The sequence below is a fragment of the Xiphophorus couchianus genome, chromosome 18 (genome assembly GCF_001444195.1).
Source record: "Xiphophorus couchianus chromosome 18, X_couchianus-1.0, whole genome shotgun sequence".
Classification (NCBI taxonomy): domain Eukaryota; kingdom Metazoa; phylum Chordata; class Actinopteri; order Cyprinodontiformes; family Poeciliidae; genus Xiphophorus; species Xiphophorus couchianus.
The window spans coordinates 23,947,163-23,967,909 of record NC_040245.1 but is presented as its reverse complement, the minus strand read 5'-3'; the positions used below and the strand labels follow the sequence as shown (position 1 = coordinate 23,967,909).

Sequence of the window (20,747 nt, the reverse complement as noted above, 5' to 3'; positions counted from 1 at the left end):
GAAAATTCACTTGAACTAGACATCTCCTTTCAGTGAAACTGGATTCAAGTTACCTTGATCCATTAAGATGCATTGGTGGTGGACGGAACATGTCAACACGACCAAGTTAAAAAGAAAAACACACACCCCTTTAAATGGGAGATGCATCACTTCACACTACAAAAGAGGAAGGAACCAGAGAAAACATTTCAGAGAACCAGTCTGACTCCCACTTCATCTACTTCGGACGCTGCATCACTCTACGCTGAAACTTTAACTCAGGTGTGGATGCTGGACTGCTAAGTTTTGTAAATAATACTGTAAGTAATCTGGTTTTGCTAGTTGATATTGGCTAGATTATTTTTGTGCAATGTGCGAATTGTCAAGTCTAACCGTTCACATTTCCAGCTATAAAAAGATTGCAATAGAAGTCATATATTTTGTGTTTGGTTGTTCGGATTACTAGACAGGAAGAGCTGGGTGTCACCCACAAAACAGTGGAAACTGATGTTAAATTTACTAGAAAATATTACTCAGGGGTGTCATATCCCTGGGTGTTTGGACTCTTTGTTTTGTTGTTTTTCTTGTATTAATTTCCTTTGACTTGTTTCTCCTCATCCCAGTTTATTCCCTCAATTAGTTCCGCAAGTTTGAATTTATTTGCTGTTCATATGATCTTCTTGTTCATCCCTCCTGTTAGTTTAGATTCTTACTGTAGGTGTTGAATTTATCTTGTTAGAATTTGTGTTTAGGCTTCCCTCTGGTGTCGTTCTTGTTTCAGACAGTCTGCCATTCACTCCCCCATCCCCAGCTGCTAGTTATTTACCTCATCATACCTGACTCACTCCCTTCCCAGATGCAGTCAGTTTCCCTTATTAGTTTCTTTGTCATGCCTGCTCCCTGCTCTGTATATCTACCTCCCGCTCATTACTCTCCACATTCCTCTTTCTGTTTTTGTTTCTGCTTCTCTCTGTTGCCCTCCCTCCATCTGAACTGAACTGATTGCCTGTTCAGTTCAGTTTTGCAAATTCATAAAGAAAGTATTTCCACATGCTCTCTGCACTTGGGTCCTCCTTAAAACCCGAATCGTGACAAGGGGTGAGGATGTAAGTGATGATGAAGAGGGGTTCCCAGTACTGAGCCGTGGGGAACACCGTGGGGTGAGAGTGGAAGGTTGACATTTGAACAAGTTGAGTAGGATGAAGTGAGTGCGGCCTCATAGCAAGATGGTTTGAACCAGGTTTATTGGGGTGCTAGAGATACCAACTTTGCAGGTAATCTGTGATGTTTTGGAATTTGTACAAGAAGTGCTCCTACTGCTTTGCAAATGTCGAGAAACGCACCACAGTGACTGAGAAAAACTGCAAACACTGATAAACTTAACAAAATCAGACTTGCAAATCGGTAAAAGTTTGAGCAGCAACACTTTTAGAAGCTCTGTGAAGGCGGCTGCAGAGGGAAGTGCGATTAACTCATAGTTTCGTTTCCCGCGGGATTAAATATAGATTATCTATAAATGAATATATTTGCATCTGAAGATCGCGTACTTGAATCTAATAACTCATCTAATTTGATTCTGCATATTACTTTTCCAAATAACCATGTTGGGTTTCTGTGAAGTTAAATCAGAATAATGCATATTTTATTTTTAACAAAGTAAAATAGAAAGCCTGTACTCAAGAGAATAATGTTGCATTTCCGCAAATACTGTATGTCTCTGTTGGTTCAATTCATGTTATCATGTACTACAAACTACAGTTCTTTATCAGATGATCTGTGGAAGTTGGAATGGGAGGAGAGCAACACCATTCTAGTTAAATACGGGAAAGATGTAAAGCAGCAACTTTGCTTGTGGAATCCTTATATGCTTTAGATGCAAACTACACAATCTCTTGTGTGTTCATCACCATAAAGTTAATGGCCCTGGTAGTCAGACGCCCTGTCACGCTGTACGAAAGGCACTATTTTCTGTTTACTCTCTGCAGTGTACAAATAGTGGCGGCACCGGCTCACTGTCTCACCCCAGTTCACGCCAGCAGAAACTGCAGGAGCCTCACAATGGTAAGCCTGATGATCACACATTAAAAAAAAAAAATACGCTTGCTTAAACAAGAATTATGTGACCCTGAATGACTTTTTTTTATAGCCCACAAATTTTTCTTTAATCATCACTTACCCTTTTTGCTTCCTTTCTTCTGTTTGATACTTCCTTCCTCCTCCTCATTGTTTCTTCTCCCTTTCGCCGTGGCAGGTGATCAACTGCACAAACTTAAACGAAGTGCTGGAGAGATACTACTTGTCGCCGCTCTACGCGCTCGAGTTCTGCGTCGGCTTCCCCAGCAACCTCGTCGTCGTGCTTGGCTACGTATTTTGCTTGCAGGAGTGGCAGAGCTGCAACATTTACATCTTCAGCCTGGCCATCTCCGACCTTGTGTTCCTCTGCACTCTGCCACACCTCTCCTACCTGTACGCAAACGAGCACGCCGTCAACGACCCCTCTGTTTGCGTCATAAACCGCTACGTCCTGCACGTCAACCTTTACTCCTCCATCCTCTTCATGGTTTGGATCAGCATGGATCGCTTCCTGCTCATAAAGTACCCGATGAGAAACCACCGCCTGCTGAGACCGAGAGCGGCCCTGGTCATCACGGGCCTGACCTGGCTGGTGGTAAACGTGGAAGTCTGTCCGTTGATAACTCTACTGGTGCAGGACTTGCAGGAACATAACTGGACCCGCTGCGGGGATTTCGCCAGTCTTAAAGGAGATATTAACCCACTGGGCTACAGCTTGGGGTTAACGGTAACCGGTTACATCCTTCCTCTGCTTGCACTGTGCTCCTTTTCCCAGAAAATCTCCCATCTCCTCCAAATGCAGGAACGAGCTGTACAGCACAGGACGTCCTACAAGAGGCCTCTCAGAGTTGTTGCTTCAGCCACGGTCATGTTCCTCATCCTCTACACCCCGTATCACATTCTTAGAAACGTCAGAATCGCATCTGAGCAGCCTTGGGTCCAAGTTCACAGTTCTTCCCTGGATTACATCAAAGCCACGTACATCTTGACGCGACCGTTGGCGTTTTTGCACAGCGTCATTAACCCGGTCTTCTACTTTCTCATGGGAGACAAGTTCAGAGAGCTTCTAATTTCCAAAGTCAGAAACGTGAGCAGCAAAACCAAGCATAGACGAGAACCAGCCTGAGCACTGGAGTCTTGAATTACCACATGCAAACAAACCACAGTTTGTAAACACATAATTCTTGAGATGTCAGAGTCTTAGCACTTATTTCTTAAATGCAAATTATGTGGCGGCATTTTGCTAAGTGCAAAAAGCATGATGACTTCATACTTTGTACGTTTAGAGTCTAACGTGTTACTTATGTCTGGTGGCCTGTGACACGGAATAATTCTTTATTTTTGTACATAGATAAAGCAGGCACAATAATTTCTAGGAGAACTTGTACATTTGTGTATATAACATATGCATTTTAAAAATATATATATATACTGTATATACATAAGCTAAAACACAATTGCAGGGTATTTGTTTGTAAATATTGGATTTGTGGGAAAAAAATAAAGGGCTTTTCATTTTTAAGATAAAATGTAATATTTTTATCACCACTCAATTAACAGAAGACATGTAATAAATCTGTTGCCATTGACACTTGTTGAATCAAGAGGATGTTTTGATTCTGATTTAATTGTCAAATCACTAGGGTGACGCAATATCTAAAAATATAATATACCAGAGAAGTATAATAAGTACTAAGTAATACCTTAAGTAATCATATTACCAGATAAGTTGACTCAAGACTTAACATGTATTCATTCATTTATTTAGGGTTTTTTTAAGCCTGTTATTTCTTGGATCTAAGAAATCATGTCAAGATGGCAGATATTGTTTTATGGACATAAGCAGAAGTGCGTAGAGTATTTAAAAACTCTACTCCAGAAAAAGTAAGAAGTAACCCAAGAAACACAGACGTATCAGTGGTAAAGACTTTAGAAAAAGCAATAAAAACAGAAACACAATAAAATTTTGCCACACACCAAATGCGGAAGAATTAGATTAGATCAAAATTGATACTTTTTGGCTGTGTGTAAAATGTGTGGCAGAAAACTAGCAGCGCATGTCACTCCGATGAATCCATTCCCCTCCTGACATGTGGTGACGGCAACGTGGTGTTGGGTTGTTGAGGCTTTTCTTCAGCAAGTAACATGGAAACTGGTTGCCTGCCTGCATGAAGAAAACCTGCTACCAGTAGCCTACAGCAATCCTACAAGCACAACCAGGGCTGAAATGGAGTGGATGAGATTGAAGCATAATCATGTGTCCAAAATAGTCAAAGACTGACATCCAGTGGAACCGGTGGCTGCTGCTAGCTGCAGCACATGTTGCTTAGACCAAGGTGCACTCCTCAGCTACCCTCCATTGAGAAGGAAGGAGGATGTTTTTTTCTTTCTTTCTGTGCTCCTTCTGAGTATGGGAGAACTTATTGATTGCTACGTTTTGTTCAGATGAAGAATTTGTTTTGTTTAGTGATCTCATTATTAGTTTTTTTTTTTTTGTTTGTTTGTTTGTTCTGAATTTACAGTAGTTCGAGGTGAGAAGGTGTTTAGTGTGAAGCTTAACCCACATTATTTTATTCAGGTTCATTTATTTTTGCTACCTCCTGTCTTTTCATTCTTCGACTATTTGTTGCGTTCGCTCATCTCCCAGACGCTACCTGGGGATGTAGGACACAGGCGCGTACAGGCCCATTCACATTTTGAAAAGCTGACTTTATAAAGTGCAACTAAAGCGTCGCCCCCGTTGTGGAACTGGGCAGGCTTTACAACTTTGAGCTGAACAAACAATTCTGATTCAAATGCTAAAACACAAGAGGTCATCTTAAGGTAACAGTTTATCTCAATCAACGTAGAGGCAGCTACACATGAAGATGTGTAGTTTCATTGGTTACCATCCTCAAATGCTGCCATGATGTTTATTTTGTGTAGACCCTGGACAGGTCACCAGAGGGCCGCTTCACAAAACCGGGATTTTCCAGATATCCTAGCTGAATTAAGCCTCCACTCGGTTTCACAAAAGCAGTCGGACATAAGTTACCATGGCGATTTATCCTGTGCAGCTTGCCTGCTCCAGACCAGGCTAAGAGCCAGGAATAACCCTGGTGCCTTATCTGTTCAGTCAGCGGCCACGCCGATCAGAAAACAATGTGTTTTGTCAGTGATTTTGTTGACTTTACTGTTTGTTTTTCCTTTATTTATTTATTTATTTTTAAATAAAATGCCACTTATTCAAAGTGGAATTCAGTCAAATACTGTCATTCTACAATTATGATGGCAATCTATAAAATTATCAATTTTACAGTTGTCCATGTGGGCATTCTTAGTGTTTGTGTTTCTGAAGTTTGACAGAAAGGCTCCTACATGTGTTGAAGGGAATAGAGAAATCACTCATAACGTACCAAATGGGTTGTAACCAAGTTTAGCCGTATAAGGTGTAGCGTACCAGGTTGGATTTGGAGACGGAGCACCAGGTGCAATTCCAATGCTATGACAGCAAAAAAAAAAACCCCAACCTGGTTTCTCATAAGAATAAGCTTAAGAATCAGAAAATGTGCATACGAATATGTTTTTATACACTCCCCCCTTGGGCAGTAGACTGTTGACATCCAGGTCAGAAAGTGTGTTGAGGTGTTTAGAGGTCGATTTATTGGGCACAATTTTAAAAACACACACTCGTATGTTTGGGCATGAACTGTACTCCACTCAGCTTTACTTTAAACCTCTTCTGGTCCAACAAGGTCGACCGCCACGTGGATTTTGTATGCCTGAGTCAGTCTGTACAGGACATTGTGCAGATTGTCTTAATGTAAGATTGGTATAGTATATATGCCCCTTTATGTCATTTGCTTTCCCTGTTGATATTAAAACCAAACCTTTTTCCACTACTAGTGAAGTAAAATAAATACCTACTGTATATGCGCTATAGAAGCTATTTTTTGTCACACCACTGAGCTTTTGACCTTTTGATGATCGCTAGAGAGCTAAATGTATTATTGTAAAGATGTTACATAGCTTTAACAAAATGAACAGGACTTTATGCTTTGATTCTATTAGGACAAGTCATACCATGATCCATCACTGCATTTAGATAGGAATCTCGAATGGAACCAACAACGGGGAAAAAAGCAAATAGAAAATGTCTGACCTGACGTTTTTGGAGCACATGATGAGAAGCACGAGAGTTGCATTATGAGCAATCAGAAAGGATAAACTAATGGAAAAATATCTGAGGACAAATGTGAAATATACATGTGCTTTGTTTTATCTTCACCTATGTTACCTTGTGAAGCCAGTTGTTTTACAGATAGCAAGACATCCAAGCAAAACCGAATCTGGGTTAACGTGATGTAATGTTAACTTTCATTACTTCACATATATAATGCGGCACTATCTCCATTCAGGCTTTGATAGAAATACTCCACTGAACTTGATGAGGTCGTGTTTTCTCCATCTGTTTAATGTGCGTTTTTACGTTTACAGAATTCTGCATGAACATAGAGAGCACCAATTTCTTAAACAAAAAAATTATGCATAATCCCTCAGAGTTTATTTCATTTGCAACCATTCCCTTGCAGTGCCTCTTAAAATATGGTTATTAGTCCAACATTGGCGTTTGAATTGGACCAGTCATGAGGCACATTTCAAAAGCACGAACACAACAAACATCCCTTTATGTTTCATGGGAATAAATCCAGGTTAAGATGAAAAAAATTGTGCATAAATGTGTATGTCTTTGTACTCTGCAGCCTGGAGCTGTTAGTGTTTCATTGAATAACAGTTGACATCTCTGAACTTTCTATTCAATGTACTGTATGTCTGTAAAAGGCGTGAAGTAACATCACATTTTCTATCTGCAGTATTTCTACTGTTCAAGCACAGCATGCTTTGTTAATGACACATGTGAATACATAAGACCAAAAAAACACAACAATTTTTTAGCAGTTGAAAGCTTAAGTGATTTTATTGTCATTTTACATTAAACTTGCACGAGGCCCACAAATTTTCCAACTGCAAAAACAAAACGTAAAACTCATTTTTACATCCGAGAACGTAAAAGTGTTGACGCAAAAAACACGACACAGGGCAAATGTGGAAAGTTACATTATTAGTAGCAGAGGGAGTGGTAGTATTGATGTTTTGTCATTAATAACGTTAATAAAAATATGATTCTCAAGCTGTCACTTGTTAATTCGTTTCATATATTAAATTAAATAACTGAAATAGTCCTGAAATGCAAGTGAGTTATATTCAGTGCTTGCAATGACTGGGGCTTAGTCAGCAAAATCGCCTTTTCTGAATAATGTTAATATAAAAACAATATATGGTAATAAATATATTAAAACCTTAAAATCTTCTGCCTGAAACTTGAGTCCTATGCTACAGCTTAATTTTCTATCAACTTCTTTCAACAGATCTGGGTTTTGTGTAAAAACTTCAAAGTTTTGTTTTTAGAATAGGGTGAGTAGAGTCATATGTGCTCCAAATGTAAATGTTGATGCTACATATTATAAGTTATGCTTTTTAAATTGGGGCACTCTCTAAAGATTAAGGCTTCATGATCAATCATTACCACATTCCTTCATTACATCGATCCCTCGTTTTGCCCTATTGTTGCAAGTATGCTTCCTCAAACAATGTTAACAATGGTTAGATAATTTTTTTTACTAATAGTCAGATGGAATATGGAACATCAACATTCACTGACCTTGTATTACAAGAGAACATTTTAAAAACATTTTACATTGGTTACTTGCAGGAAGTGAAAATTAAAATTTGAGGGTGTCAAATTCATTTTTGTTGTTGTTGTTGTTCTTGTCCCCCTCACTCCGCCGCCAATAAAACTTTTCAACATAATCCAATTTTACCAATCTTTGGAATCAGAAACTACAATAAATCAATGTGATACAAATACTTGAACTCATTTGTAACTCTTTGGAATGCAGTACATACTGTGATAAATGTTAACTTTGGCCAAAAAAGCATCTGGAAAAATCCTCTCCTGCTCGCAAAGACTTATAATGAATTCTTCAAATCTCTGCAGGGACAGTTTTACTTCCAGAGGTATGCATTACTGACTATTAAGACTAATATTGATACAATAAATACGAGATCTGATGGAATATTATGTGATGGGAAACAATGAAAAGGAGCTCTGTTCAGGGTAAAAAATAAAAAACCCTGTCCATCAAACTAATATGATAGCCACAGTTTTATTTTACATAAGCATTACGTTTGCAGCTAGCACAATGATATGATGATACATGTGTCAGTTTTCACTCGTCACCTTAAAATTAAAAAGTATGTTCACTACAGTTTCAAAATCAGGCAAAATCCATTAGAAGAAAACAGATGAAATTAGCATATTTAAAGAAAAACAGCGTGACCAAAGAAGTACACCACCAATAGTTAAAAACAACATGAAAAAAAGATTCAACTAAACATTAGTGCATTGTGTGAAAAAAAACAAAAAACTGGAATACCCACTTATGTAGTCAAAAGTTTTTTTTTTCTTTTTACAAATTATCCTTGAGCCATTTAATGTAGTTGTCTGTCATGCGACGTGCAATGAGAAAGTCAGTCGGCCACACAGTAAACATCAGCGCTCCGTGGAATCCCGTGTCATAGTGCTGGTGCGTCACCTCAACGCCAGCCGCCCGGAGACGTGTGGCGTACATGATCCCGTCATCTCTGAGGACGTCGTACTCGCACGTCAGAATGTACGCCTTGGGTAGAGAGTGCAAGTCCGCGTCCGGGACAAGCAAGGGCGACGCCCTGGGGTCGGCGAACGACTGAGACGGCCCGTCCATCCCGGCCACCTCCCCTTCGGTTCCCTGCGCGATAGCGGGAGCGCTGTAGTTGTACTCTTTGTGATACGCCTCTGGCAGAAAGGCGCTCCAGTTGACGAACTTCAGTAACCTGGACGACTCGGGGCTGTTGTGCGAGTTGGCCATCATGGCTCTGAAGAGGGCTTTGTTGCTAGTAAAATACTCGCTCCAGAAGCGCACCATGAGCGTGCGTGGCAGAATCGGCATGTCTTTATTCTGCTGATATGAAGGCGTTTTGAGGTCCAACGCCTGCAGCACGGGGTAAAGGAGTGCCTGAGCCCTCAACTTGATCTGCTGCCCAGACTCCTTTTGCAGCTGTGGAGCAGACATATGTAAATCAGACTGTTGATAAAAAGATGGGGCATTACTCAGTGACATAAGATGAAAACAGCAAGTTTCTGAAGAAGCCCTATATGTGATACTCACGGCTCATAAAAAAAAAAGAGACAAAAAAACCATTTATCTTTTACTGTCATGGTACTGATGTACAAGTTAAGGAAAATATAACAATATCAATATTTTTGGGCTCAACTATACATAATATGAGCATCAGTCCTTATACTGAAAATAAAGGTAATAACTGATAAAAAGTTAATTTTGGTGTTAAGCAATCGTTGAAAAATAAATCTTTTTTATTTTTAAAGTATCTCCATCTCGGAATACTGTCACAACTGACAAATGCGCCGCTCTTAAATGCTTTACTAACGCCAGCATGGTCAAACAGTTCACTTCAGACTTTGTCCTTCCTTTGTCTGAAGCAATGAAGACACACAACAAGTTAACAGCACCACTTTGACAATGACATACTTTTGGTTGTCCTTGTGCCATCACTGCTAAATATTTTTAAGCTATCAATCACTTCAATTTTGTAGCTATTGGGTTGTCAATAAATTAAGTGAATTGTTTGTAGAGTACTTTTCAAGTCGTACAACCTGGAGTTCAGTGCTTTGCCTGTGGGCACATCAACATGTGACAGGAGGAAACTGTAGTTGACCCTGCAACCTTTCCACTGCAAGACAATGACTCTACTTACTGAGCCACAGCTGCGTTTGCCTGATTTTCTCTCTTTTTGCTTAACTATCCTATACAGCAGTCAGTACAAATATTGTTTTCTATTCAACTTGATTTATGAAAAAGACGTGTGCTGATTCGTCATCCCCCGGCTCGGTGAAACAAGCTTTTCAATGACAAATGGATGAGCTATTGATGAGCTATACTCCCCCCACACATCTTAACTTATTTTTACACGGGTAAAAATAAATACATATTTGTGAGTGCACCAGTTTACCAAGCACCAATCAACACTCCTCTCAGTCATTAAAAGATTTTTCCGAGAATTTCTTCAGCCTGAAAGACAAACGTATAAGCAGTAAACGGATGTGTAGACAAGACCGTTCTTTGTAGGAGCATTATGTTGTCCGAGGATGCTACAAAGACACAGCTCTAGATCGCTCACTGTGATACTGAACCAGATGACAGTACTGCACAAAAATCACGAGCCTCTTCTCATTTCTTTATATTTTGCTTTACATAAGCCCCTCTCTCTTAGTCTTTAAAAAAAAGTAAAATAAAGACCTGGGGGATGTTTTCCTTTAAGGTTTTCTAAAGCTGCAGCTCAGTTTCCTTGTTCATTCCCTGTCTTTTTCATAATGAGTCTTTTTATTTAAGACATTCACCTTTGACTGACAAAACAAATCTTGTTACATGATAAACGAGCTCGAAAAGCATCATACATTCAAATGTTTTAAGATGTACTACTGAGGAGAATGTTTTAGTATCATCTAAAACCGTCTCGCATTGAAAATTCCTCACTTTGTTGTAGCATGATGTTCTGGACTGTGGACACAGCATTCATGAAGGATGGGATGTTTACCAAGGGGTCTAAGGAACCAGTAAAATAATTAATTAATAAATAAAAATGCACACGTGGCAACAAATCAGGTAAGACACGCTGATAATGCAACAGTTTGGTCATTACAAAAGTAACAGACCCAATCATGCAGTTATTTGTCAATAATGTAATTCAGTTTTTGGCCCAATAACTTGCAAGTTAAACCGAATTATATTATTGGCTAAATGACACTGAGCAAACGGAGGTAGGTCACATGACCTCTGTTCTCTTCATGTGTTCCAGCACATTCCACTAAGAGATCCAAACAGCTAGTGTCACCAAACAAAGTTATGAACAGATTCACTGAACCTAAGAAAATGCTCCCTAATGTTATTAAGCTACTACAAGCAAACCTGTTGCAATGCAAACTGTATTTTTTTTTTTGCCTTTGCTAGGAAGAATAAATGTACTGCTACCTCCTCTATGCTTTTGTTCCGTCAGCTGCGTGGGACCAGACACAAGCTTGTTATCAGCAAACAAGCCAATATAGACCCTTCACGCCGCTGGAATTAGGAGACAGCTGTTCTCGCCAATGAAGACTTATAGGGTTAACCCTATAAATTCCTAAACGGAGCGGCGACGATCCAGCCAAATCTGCAGTACCGTAATTCTGCCACACTTCTCTGTAAAATTCCAACGGTTTCTGAAAGGAGAGACGTTGTGCTTTCCAGCCAATTTCGGGTTACTACAGTAATTTCACCCCTGCCGTAGCAGGGAGTGAAATTAATCTGAGGGGCACTCTGGTATATTGCAGAAATAACTTGCTAGATATTGAAAGTTCTAGCTGTTACGGATAAATGGGCAAATATATTTACTCACAGGACATTTAACGAACTGCGTACAGTTGAAATAAGTAAAAAAACATCCAGGCAGAGATTTTAAAGTCAGGACATAAAGGGTTAACATGGATCCTTCACCAATGCGTACGACTACCAAACTGCACAGAACTGCCAAGAAAAACATTTTGTTTCTAAGAAATACACTCCTAATTATGTGTTCAAATAAAATATTATTTCAGCTTCAGTTTTCAAAGATTTCTAAGTAATGACGTATTATCATCATTACTTTATTGGCTTTGTTACATTTAAGATGACAAAAAGTATTACTTCATTGGCAGGTATTAAGTTATTGGCCACTATTACGTAACAGGATTAGCATTTGTTTCACTTGCTTTGTTCAACTCATCAGTGTTGGATTCTCAACACCTACCTCCCTCTTTATCGTAGATGAGTAACTGCCGGTGCTGTTATATGAGCTTCATCTACATAACCTCTCAGCTCGGCAGGTAATTTCCTACACAAAGCTTTGTGTTTTTAGAGAATGTTTGAGAGGATGACTCATTTCGCCTTCACTTACAAACACAGACGCACACGTCGTTGCATCACGGCTACATTTGAAATCGTGTTTTTCGCTGAGGTTTTGCGACGCACACTTTCAAACGAAGACGGTGCTCGTCATACGGTGTTTGCGATTTGTTCTAACTTTGCTAAAGCCCAAGGAAATGGCTTGAGAATTCACCCGAACCTCAACCCAGATCACTATTACAAAATTAAATTCCAAAGAGATTATCTGCGGAGCTCCCTGCATGCACAAGGATTATTCTTGAGCCGTGGTTCTGTCTGTTCATGTGCCTGTTGTACGTTGTGGAGCCTAAAGTTTTCTCCTGAGCCTCCTCTTGCCCTGTGTGATGAACTCTCTCTAATGGAAATACACATATCCTCTGTTCAGCAACCAAATGCTATTAAGTTAAAGCAAATTTTCATTGTTTTTTTTTTTTATTATGTGATTATCTTTAATGAAACAAGATTGCTTTGTCCCATATCAGGTAAAATGGCTTAATTGCTGATCAAATTGCCCGTGCGTGCCTCAAAACCATAAATGCTACTTCTCCCTATCATGAGAACATTATTTGTTTTGTGCAATGAGGTATTCTCCATTTCTATTTTCAATCAGCAGAAAGTGCAGCACTGTCCCAACAAACAAAAGTTGGATTATTGCTGAGAAGCCCTGTCAGCAGTGGCTGCTTGATACAAGCTCTTTTAGACTGGTGTAAAGCTTGGTGAAATTCACTTTTACTAATTCCCCAACTCAAAAATAGAACTTTTTTTAGTATTAAATATTAACACTGTGAAATGTCTTGGAAATGTTTCAGACTATGAATGTTAATGCTGTCTTTTATTTAGAGAAATTCTGTCAAGTTTGACAAAAATAGGGTAAAACAGCTGCAGTCCTGACACAGTTATTACATAAGTCTTAGGCAGTGTTTCTCTTACTTTTTCAGGCCAAAGGCCTGAAAATTTAACAAACACCCAAAGACCACCTAACTTGAAACACAACATCTTAAAATATACAACCTGAAACAAAAACATTTCTCTCTTAACTCACTGTCTTTATTCCTCCTTATGCGCAGTTTTATAAATTTCACTGGCCAAAATAAAACTTTGAACAAGCTTGCTCGGGGCATTTCGAGTTGTTAACAGATTCTGGAAGTATGGATTCTAAGCTTTCCATTGATATAAAACACATGGAAATAAAATAGAGTTCAGTACTACAAGTGTTGTGTGCACTCATAGCGTTTTAGGGCTATTTGTAATTCAGAAGATCAATAAAAGAAAATCTAGACTTGAGTTGCGTTGACAAAGTCAAACATTTTCTTTCAGCCAACAGATAGCCCGACATAAATAATTTTATTTTAGGTGTTAAGGTGCAGTTAGTCAGTGTGGGGTGCAGCTCTTTTATCACATTCATCACAGCCTGGATATTCATGCCTGTGGCATGCTATGTACCGTAACAGTGTTGAAAAACAAAAGTTCTGCAACTCACCTTGAGAAACTTTCCACCGGTATCTTCAGGCTTTCTTTTTAGTGACCCGGTCTTAAGTCATTTATCCATGATTATTTTTAAAAACAATCCTTTGGCAAGCTAATTGTAGCGTCGCACTTTGAGTTCAAGTCACGGCAAATAAACGTTTGTTTACATGCGGCACCTCGCGGACCCTCTCGAGGGCGCCAGTGAACTACAAGTGGTCCGGGGACCATAGTTTTAGAAAGACTGGTCTAAGCTAAGGTCATAGTTGGTTGACACGTTTTGAATTTAAAAATGCCTTTGTGACATCTAAAAAAGGTTGTTCAGAGGAACCTCCAGACATCCAAAGTCCAGTACAAGAAAAGACCAGAACCACCTGCCAGTCTTAGAGTGACAATTTGGAAGCAGAACTATATTTTTGGAGCAGAACCAAACAAAAAGAAACCTAGTCAGTTTTGCTGAAAAACAGGCGAACCAACAGACGTTTATGGACTAAAGTAAAACAGTATTTATTATATCATAATAAAAACTATTATCTCTCTGCAATTCTGGTGCAGCGAGATGACAGACAAGAGGTAGTACTAAATCTCCGTTTGATTGTCTTTCTGAACATTTTCCCTTTATGAATTAAGGTTGACAGTAGAACTTTACGATCTCTTCCTTTGAGCTTCTGAGAGAGACAAAAAACTTTTAAATTGTTTCGGTCAAATTCTGAATCTTCATTTCACTGTCATAAGAATTGTGTTTGTAGAATGATTATCTAAATGAGTATTTGCTTGTTGTGTGTTTCTTTTTTGTTCATTTAAGCTTATGTGGGTTGATTATAATAGACTTAGTTTGTGGCAATACTAGTGATTAGCTGTCATTGGTAGACCATTAGGTCTACCAATAATAATCTGTATTACCAGTACAGATTATTTGTTTGGATTAGAAATAAAAAATTTTTCTTAAAAATACTGAAATCTTCTTTTGCTTCCATTTAATGTAATACATGAAATCCTGACTCCTCCTTCAAATGATTATTTGATAGATTATTTAGCTGTCTTGTGACCATTAATTTGATTGATTTGTCACATCAATTGCATTTTTGAAGCAGCTTAAAACAGCTACAAAAATTTCTTGACCGGTCAAGGTCACACCAAACTGTATTCTCTGGCATTAAACAGTGTTCAGAAGTATATTCATTTCTTTACTGACATTCCAATAATTTGATGAGTGACATCTAGGTAATATAGCTATGGGCAATTCTACAAATTTCTGCTAAATCCACCTTTTCTTATGCCCTCAGATCCTATGAGAAACCAAATTTTAGCCTTCTCTGAGTCTCTGAAGCAAAAACAGACTCTGTACCTGCTGAGAGACTGCCGCTGCAAGGTTCCCTCCAGCACTATCCCCTGACACAGCAACACGCCCCGGGTCCACAGAGTACTGGGCTAGCACCCCCTTCTGGAGGAAGTATTTGACCACACGGTGCACGTCCTCATATGGGACAGGGAAATGGTGAGCCGGGGCGAGACGGTACCTAAAACAGATAAGAGTTCACAGATTATTCCTGCAGTGAAAACAAAGGCTTTGGAGGTCAGGCTCACAGACAAAACTTTAATCCTGGAAACATAAACACGATCAAATTACAGAGTTAAAGACGACAAAGACAAGCAAATAAGTCACTATCCTAAAGGTTTTTTTGTGTGTTTTTTTCCACATTGTGGTCAAAGTTATTTTTTTAAATGAGTGCTATGTTAAATGAAAAAGTCAAACTGGAATGAGCTTGTTTGTCTAACTGTTCAGTAGTAGAGGTAAACAGAAGTTATTGATGGAAATGTGAATAAAATCTTCAGAACATGCTGCAATATTTCTCTTTGTGTGTTGAAAATCCAATGAGTTTGGTTCCTTAAGCTGATGCCAAGAAGGGCAAAGACTTATATCGTCTTAAAACAATTGCACCTCCTACTTTCATATGTCTTCTGTGTTAATAACATGCGAATGGAAACATGACAGTGACTTTAAGTTTCAGAAATTAATGTTTACAAGCAAAGACAACGATAATTTTAAGATTGGAGTTGTTTTAAGATTGTAAACGTCTACTTCGGTCTAACTTTTATGTTCGCTATTCTAAGGAAAGTAATATGCATTTCTCCTTAATGATGATGCTATGAACTTTACCTATTACTATTACCACTAATAAAATCATACTTGTTTTTGCTGTTAAAGCTTTTATTATTTCAGAACATATATGTATATAACTCTTCCCACCCGCTCACAAAACAAAAACCACAAATAAAACAAAGCAAAACAAAACAACCAGGTCAGCGCATATCAAATCAATAAAGGACATCTATTGGTCTGAAAGGGTTCACTAATTCTTCTTCAATATTCATCCAACTCAGCTTTGTTTCTCCCTTTTCAAAATATTTGGACAACCTAGACATTGCAAATGCGAGATTATATAGCCGTGCCTCCTACGTCCCTTGCACACCACATTTTCTTAATGCCAATTCTGGGTTTCTTCTTGTCCCAAAGGAAGTCCTTAACATAAGTCTCATACTGTTTGTAAACCTGGGATGGGATGTCAACATAATTGAATAATGGGGCTATCACCATTTTTATTACCTTCACCTTTCCCCATAAAGAGAGTTTCAATTTTGCCCATTTATTAAGATTAGTTTGTTAGGTTTGTTAGTGGATGTGTAGAGGGTTTTTATAAAACTCTTCAAAGTTCCTATTTATTTCTTTGGCTGCGGTGAATGTTTTACCATCTTTTTTTAATTAGAGGAATGTTATTAGAGTCATCTTGTTGTTTAAGTTGTCTCGCCAGTAATTTGCCACTTTTTTTCCACCTTCATAATATTTAATTTTAAGTCTAAATAAGGCATATTCAGCTCTTTTATAATATAGCTCATGTAACTGATATTTAAGATTACAAAGTGTTTGATAAAGATGATTTGAGTCCTCGTTCCCAGAGAGTCGCCAGTTTCTTGTCACATATCTCCACACATTTCTCCATCTGAGCACTTGCATCTTCAATGTCGGACACCCGCTGCGCAACCTCGCCCAGCCTAATTAGAATATTTTCCACAGAGTCTTTAAGCTCTTTAGTCGTTTCTTTAATCGAGACAACATCAACCGCCACAACTTGTAGTGTTGCGCTCATTTTCTGCATTTCCAAAAACCCCAAAAGTTCCTGTTTGCCATATTTTTAGGGATGCAACTAAAAAAAATATGTGGATTCACAATTATCTGACGAGTTTGTAAACGTCTACTTCGGTCTGACGAGTGATCAATTAATCGGATGAAATAAACTTGGAACATTCTGCTGATTTCTCATTTAGCCACCTAAGTCATTGTTATACAAAATTACAAATATATTTAATATACAAATGAACAATTCAATTCCCTTTTTTAAATAAGAAAATACAATAACAGCATTACTTTAGTAAACGCTTGATCATTAGTATAAGGGACCCATCGGCAGCTAAAAAATATTTCACACATCAACATGTGAGAAGATCAGCCCTTTCTGCTGGACTTAACATTAAATAGAGTATAGGGCTAATCTGTTGACTGTATTTTGGATTAACAGATTAATAATTGGAAAGCAAAAGGTGCTTAACATGAAATTTGTTTTGTTTCTACAGAATTTTAATAGGGTTAAGGTAAACCTATGCCACTTGTGGAGTTATGGGTAAAATGTATTTACAAGTAAAGCTCTTGTCTTATCTTGAATGCAACATTTATTTGTTGTACAGTTTTGGCTTCATTACTGCTGATTTCTTTAATCAAAATTGCATTTTTAATCAACACTAAATTTGGTGACGATTATTTTAATCCTAATTAAGTGTTCTAGCCCTATATATTCTCCTCTTCTAATAGCTAAAGCTGCTCAGTGAAAGAAATGAGATAACTCGAAGAACAGAGTCAAAGCAAAACTTTTTCTTTCACTTATAAATGGAAAAGAGCTCCATTTAAAATGTTCATATTGTGGTTTTTTGCATTTTGTTGCATTTACACTTTCTAAAAAAACACCAAGACACTTACTCTACAGAGAGGACGACAGCATCAAGTTCAGTGACGATCTTTCTGGCCAGCAGATCATATGGACTCATGCCTGTACAGAAAGACAACCCCATGTCAGACAAGTCTTAATAGACGAATGGATTTTTTAAAACTGTACAGTAACTTGCATGAATAAAAAAGGATTCTGTCCAACAAAATATAAAGTTATTCATTCAACAGACTGAGCATACAACATAAAGTTATTATTATGTTCATGGATAGTGTGGCTCTTTGCCCAGGACACTATATTGGGGGCTGCACAAGCACTCAAAAAGTTGTCTGTCAGACAAACTGATTTTCTTTAGAACATATTGAAGCTATAAAAGACTTCATTTCTGTGAATATGCAACAAAACCCAACGTACGGGAGCTTCCTAGACACCATCCTCCCCCGTGCAGATAAATGACAGCTCTCCTCAGGTGAGCGTCTCCGCCCTGGAGCTTCGGTTGGTAAAGCACCACCTCCACGCCGTCGAACTTTTCTTCTGTCACTTTGACGTGTTCATCAGACACCGGCACGATCTTTTCCAATAGAGTAATGACATACATTACATCCATGTAGTCCTTCAGCCCCGCTGACTCACAAAGGTCTGCCTGGAAAAGGGAAACAGTCAATAAGAGATGAAGCGAACCATCATCACATCCCAACTGTAAAATGAAGAAAAGTTAAGCTCACAGCCTCATGCTTAGGACATGAATCTGGAAAATAGGGAATGAAATAGTCACATGAATGCAGCTTTGTGTAATGTCAACTGTTCCTGAAGAAGATCTCTTAGGAGAAATCACAACCAAGAGGAATTCAAAACTAAAAGATAACTTGTTTCTTCTTGTTTCACGAGCTCAAAGCAGATCTCTGGTTATTAACTTAAGTCAAAATGCAAATGGGCTCATTTTATTGTAAAATCAAATAAAGACGTTAACAGCTTCCCATAAATTATATGACACTAAAACGATCACAACCTGCAGACAGCTTCGCATAATTTAAAGGGAGTACTTTATGTAACTGCGCTATTATTTGTGCCTGCCTGCAAATGATTCCCCCAAATATGTGAACGAGGCGATCTTAAGCGGTATAGGTCATTGCTCCAACACACATCTTCACTATCATCTATGTTAAATTATAGACATGCACATGTTGCTTTATTAAAGAGCTTGTAGTATAGGTATCTAAAAAAAAAAAAAAGTTGTGTCTGATGTTTCAGTGTTACAGGCTAAAAATGTGGAAATAAAAATAAGAACACTATTGTTACGTTTGTGAATTATTTGAGGTTATAACCACGTGCTCAAACGTAACTGCAAACTTTCATAGCAAACTATGAAAAGTCCAGTTTGCTAATACTCTGTTAGGTATTATAAACCACAGGTGTCCAGCCCTCGTAAATGGAGGAGAGTTTCCATATTAGGATCTATTATTAGACCAGGTGAGGACTATACAACACATGGATTAGCATCTGACATAATCTGGTGTAACCAGTATGCGTATCTACATCAGCAAAAAATAATAATAGAAGAAAAAACAACTAAGTTTTACCTGCTCTAAAGGAAGAAACAATAATGAATATCAAAACATAAAGCAACTGAAAAATAGTTGCAAAGCCTTAGTGTTAAAAGCTTTGTCTATAAAGTAAATTTAAAAAAATCCTCAGAAACTAAAAGAAGAGGAAAAGTTTTCTCTTACCAGGTGACTGAGAGTTCTGAAAAAGGAATTGGTCAGCATGAGTTTCCATCTCTCCTCTATCCTTTCAGGAATTGGCTCGTAAACATAATAAGCTGTGAAAGAGCAGAAAGCGACGAATAAAATGATGCGTCCAAGCCTCATCTTACAGCGTGCGTCCGCCGGCCACTGAGCGCGAGCTGCAAACACGGACGGACTGCCGGGGTGCACTTGTTAAGGAGTCTCTCCGGCGCGCGGAAGAGCGAACGCCCCAAAAAAAAAAAAAAAAAAAAAAAAAAAAGACAAGAAAAGAAAATATCAATTCCGGATCCCGACGAGCTAAAAGTTAGGGCGTGTGGTTGGTGTCATTTGGTTCTTATCGGCCTGCATATTCGGAGCTTTCCTTCGCTGATGGCGCGCGTTCCGTAGAGCATGTCTGTCTCGTGCAGCAGCGGAATGAATTGAGGTCTCGGTGGCGTGGAGAGGGCGCGCACGTTGTGCGCTCACGAGGCAACACCGTCCCACCTTGCCCGTAAGGCAGTTCCTCGGATGCTCTCTAATCGTTTGCGGATTAGAGAGGAAGAGCGACAGAGCTCTGTGCCAAAATGAAGCGGCTGCGCAGATATGAAGGCTTTTGAAACAACAGGACTCCATGCAGTGAGCTCTTCAGACCCGCTCTCTGAAAATATCTCAAATGTCATTAACGTCTGACTTATTGCTTGTGTTCGCCTCGCCGCCGGTTGCAGTTGCCCTTCGGATTCTCTGCGACTCCGTCTAATTTCTTAGAGAAGCTCTCAGTATTCCCAACTTCTAACCGAGCAGCTATCGCTAAATGAAGGTCCAGATAAGTATACGTGGCTGCGAGGCAGCCTAAGCTAATTATACGATTGGTGTTAGATTTCCCCCGGCATGACTGACAGTCAAAAGAAACATGACTCTGATGCTTTACCTTTCAAAATGCTGCTGGAGGAGCGGCCAAGAGCTGCAGGAGTTTGACACAGAAGAGTAAACGCAAGCAGGAGTTTTCCTCAAGGTAAATAATTGTACTTTTAACGACAGCTTGTTCTGTTCTTGATTCAGGGATGTACAAAGCTCAAGGTCATGTCCTGAATCCCATGGCTGAAGGAAGAAAAAAAAAATTAAATAAATAAGTGTGTAGGAGTCTACCATCTAAAAGTGAATAGCAACTAATATTGTATTAATATCCAGTAAAGTACTGATGAATAACATAATAAGTCTGACCATTCTAAATGCAATAAATCCAGTAATGCAATAAAGCTATTGAGGCAATAACTTGATAACATTTAGACATAAGTATAATGTTGGCTTGTTATTACTTTATTAGCATAGCTCAAACAGAAACCCTTTGAAAATTGGGGGGAAAAAAGAAAATTCATACTCAAAATACTACACTGTATAAAATATTTTCCTCCTAGCTGACTTCATGACCAAAGTGAAAACTGTATTCTGCG

General features: G+C 38.7%; 2 protein-coding genes across 3 annotated transcripts; one reads left to right on the top strand and one right to left on the bottom strand.

Moving 5' to 3' along the window:
• The first annotated feature begins 202 nt into the window (after positions 1-202).
• On the top strand, positions 203-3,745 carry LOC114161519 (succinate receptor 1). Of its 2 annotated transcripts, none has more exons than XM_028044824.1 (3): positions 203-299; positions 1,965-2,040; positions 2,231-3,744. In XM_028044824.1, the coding sequence occupies exons 2-3, from the start codon at positions 2,038-2,040 to the stop codon at positions 3,176-3,178; spliced, it is 951 nt and encodes a 316-aa protein (XP_027900625.1). In that variant the 5' UTR covers positions 203-299; positions 1,965-2,037; the 3' UTR covers positions 3,179-3,744. The 2 variants fall into 2 exon arrangements, with proteins under 2 accessions (XP_027900625.1, XP_027900624.1); XM_028044823.1 differs by lacking the exon at positions 203-299 and adding an exon at positions 929-1,183 and having other exon boundaries at positions 2,231-3,745.
• Positions 3,746-6,979: 3,234 nt separating this feature from the next.
• Positions 6,980-20,189, bottom strand: aadac (arylacetamide deacetylase). Its single transcript, XM_027999216.1, has 5 exons — positions 19,300-20,189; positions 17,987-18,215; positions 17,605-17,674; positions 14,920-15,091; positions 6,980-9,188 (listed from the first exon to the last, which is right to left on the bottom strand). Exons 1-5 carry the CDS (start codon positions 19,438-19,440, stop codon positions 8,562-8,564), a joined length of 1,239 nt encoding a protein of 412 aa, XP_027855017.1. The 5' UTR covers positions 19,441-20,189; the 3' UTR covers positions 6,980-8,561.
• Positions 20,190-20,747: the final 558 nt, after the last annotated feature.